We start from the raw sequence: 3343 nt of genomic DNA on the forward strand, positions 1-3343 counted from the left end.
GAGCCCCAAACCAGCGGCGAGTGAGCACAGAAGTGACGGCTCTGAGGGAAAAAAACCCACAAACCCTCTTCTTTTTTTGTTTAATTACAGAACTTGGGAGAAAGGGGACCTCTTCTTTTAGTACACACCTAGGTATTTTAGTCAACACTTAGTTTTAACTCCTGATGCATACTTCTCAAAAATACTGCGTTTCTACATACTATTTTTTTCATCACTGCCATTTTGGTTCAGACACTAGAACGAGGTTGTTTCCCTGAGAAAGAAAAATAAAGATGTGGCTTGTGTTAACTGTTCAAGAGTTAACAGTTGGTCATGGAAGACCAAGATCTACACAATTACAAACAATTTTTTAAAAAAACTGTATAGGTACAGTATCCTGTCGATACCAGTGACTGGAAGGAGTTTGATCACAGCTTTGAAGAGCAAAAGTTTTGATCCCAGGAATGTTTTCTGGTTCCTCATTTCCACACTCTCACTCTGGTTCAGTTTTTCAAGCAGTCATCTTGGGGAATGCGGTCAGCAAACCACCCCCACAGACCCATCGAAAATCGGTGACAGCAGCCAAGGTGGAGATCAAGTTAAAGAAAAATGACATTAAGAGACATTTCCAATGTCATATACATTAAAATGTAAATTTTCAATAGATTTTTTTTTCCTCCTGTGCTTGCCTTTGCTATATAATCAATACACCAAGAGTAAGGTAAGCTGCTCGCATACAGTTCTTATTTTAAAGTCTGGTTTTTTAAGTATAAGGTTGTTAATGATTATTCTGTGATTAAAATAGAGCAGACAAAAACCCCCAAAAGAATGATTCATTTTTTATTAATACCCATCAAAACAATACAGATAAAAGAAAAAATTCTGCATAGTACACAAATGTTTGGACAAACACACTAGGAAAAAAAAAAGAAACTAAAACATACATAAGAAACCAAACACATACAGAAGGATTGCACAGTTAGGCATTCAGTATCTCCAGACATTGTGTATGTGAGGTAACATAACACAACAGCAATGTATCGTGCCACATATTTTATCGCAACTGATACAAAACTTTATTCTCATGAATTTAAACTTTGCCTGTGTTATTCTCAGTTTTTTTTAAAATAAATCTGTCAAATTAACTGAGAGAAATTTTCTCTGCTGGCTTGAAGAGGCACACCTCTTCAAAACGGGGTATTGCTTTGCTTTTACTTAAATATATTTATCACCAACAATACATTCACTTTTATGTAATAAACAGATATAATTCTCTCCAGGTAACTAGAAAACTATTTACAATTTAATTCAACTACAAGCCACCTGACCTGCAACTAAGATTTATATTAAAATGCAATTTTCCAGTATCAAGAAGATTGTCATTATTACAAGCAAGACTAAACTTTACCTTAGAAAGTTACAGTAGTAAATCTTGCTTTGTTTCAAGTTAGGTTTTTTTGACAGGCAAAAATATGCCATAGCAAAAGTTCTTATGTTTGTGGAAAGAAACTTTCCTTAGGTTGTTAATTCTATGAAAGCCACTTGAGGTGCTATCAGGTAATTAAAAAAAATTACCTCAGAACTGCATTAAGAGGTTTCTAAAGGATTTACTTTTCATATACCAAAATGAGATTTGGTTTAAAACCTTTATGTAATATGCAATGCACTATACAGCACCACAGACTACTTCAGAAAAATGTATTCCCAGAAGCTGGAAAACAATGATAAAAGTTTATCAAGTTTTCAGTTGTTTTCTTTTAAAGAGAGGTACTCAAATTATCTGGGAGATGTTCAGATCTGCAGCGTTCCAAAGGCAATCACAGCAGTATGTCACATAAAAATATATATATAGGACAAAAATATCAAATAAAAGCAGTTAAAGGACTTTATTTGAGCTTTCGTAATAAATTTTAAGATATATTTGTTTAATATATGTATAAATATATTTGTAGAAGTAATCTTTATTGAATTATGCACAGGTAACAGCATGCAATGAAAAAAAAACATTACAGAGTAGAAGTCAAGTACGCTGAAATCAAGTTATCACTGAGCATAACTGAAGGCTGCAATTTCTTTCTTCATTTCCTAATAAGAAAAAAAGACAAACTAGCAGTTAGCATGAACAAAAGCTTAAGAACCCTGTTTATTTCTCCATAAGAAGAATAAAGAATCTGTACATACATACAATTGCTAGTAATATTTAGCAAATACACGTGCTACCACCATCACAATGTCTTTCTACACCCACTAGCCTCAAACGCATCCTTTATGCATCCAAAATAGAGAGTAGGCTAGAGAGATGATATGGATCTCTATCAAGAGACCATGGTTTTGTATCAGCAGTGGTTTCAACAGCTAGAAAGAGGAGACAGTTCCTGAAAAGCCACAACTAAAAGCTGGAAACGTTATTTTCTGCACTCTGAATAATTACTTGTTAAAGTCTCTCTCTTCATACAGTAGAGCTTGCCCCTGACCGACCTGCACAGTCACTCTGAATAGGAGATTTTTTTTTTGTTAAAGCTAAAGATAGAAGTAGAAAACAAAGAAATCAAGTCCCTTTTAATTTAAGCATTGAAAGTTAAGTCACAAAAGCTCACCAGCCATCAGATAACATAAATAAATCCCTTCTCATGCTAAAACACATCATTATACTAGATGAGAGAAGGGCACATTTTTCAGGAATGGCCTCCCTGAATCCAAATAATCCTCACTGTTGCACAATCAGAACGAAGCGTCCGTTCTAACTCTTTATCAGATGTGGAAGAAGAGATCGAGATGACCAGGGCCTTTTTTAAGGCAGACTGAGAGGCATAAAGAATTTTACCTATTCTCAGGCACAAGCATCTCAAAGACAAATGGATTCAAGGATCTTGAATCTGAAGACTGAATATCCAACCTATCTAAATCGACTCAATACTGGGAATGTGTGACTGGGACCATGGGTGCCTCTGGAAGATTTCTGCTGAGTTCTGACAACTCAGAAATCCTCTCTTACAGGAAGAGATCAGAGGATTTGACTTACTAGCATTACACCAGCATAGACAGAAATCTCCCCATATGTCAAATTCAAGATGCTTGAGCCATGCTAGTTAAAAAGAGATTATGGTGAGACTAGAGAAAGTCTCAACCTCTTGTTATGTTTCACACTTAATTTCTTTTCAAGAACGGAATGAGTACTACATGAAGTATTACCATGTCTGACTGCCTGTAAGGGAAGAAAGAGGAGACAAACTGAGAAAAGCACCCTCCTTTCATAGCCCCCCAACCCTAAAAAGGTTCTGGAGAAGGACTATTGACAGGCTGAGGTTAACTGCTTGGAGAGGGCTGTGTGGGTGGACCCATTGTCTTCAAGTTCAAGCCTTTT

At 35.8% G+C, this 3343-nt stretch overlaps 1 protein-coding gene across 1 annotated transcript in view; it reads right to left on the reverse strand.

The window, feature by feature from the left end:
- Nucleotides 1-2022: 2022 nt before the first annotated feature.
- Nucleotides 2023-3343, reverse strand: part of ATAD2 (ATPase family, AAA domain containing 2) — a 31241-nt gene continuing 29920 nt past the window's right edge. The window contains exon 27 of the mRNA XM_009584021.1: nucleotides 2023-2064. Coding sequence (XP_009582316.1) covers nucleotides 2023-2064 — 42 coding nt within the window. The remainder of the gene's footprint in view (nucleotides 2065-3343) is intronic.

The sequence above is a fragment of the Fulmarus glacialis genome, unplaced genomic scaffold (assembly GCF_000690835.1).
Source record: "Fulmarus glacialis isolate BGI_N327 unplaced genomic scaffold, ASM69083v1 scaffold3968, whole genome shotgun sequence".
NCBI classification, from domain to species: domain Eukaryota; kingdom Metazoa; phylum Chordata; class Aves; order Procellariiformes; family Procellariidae; genus Fulmarus; species Fulmarus glacialis.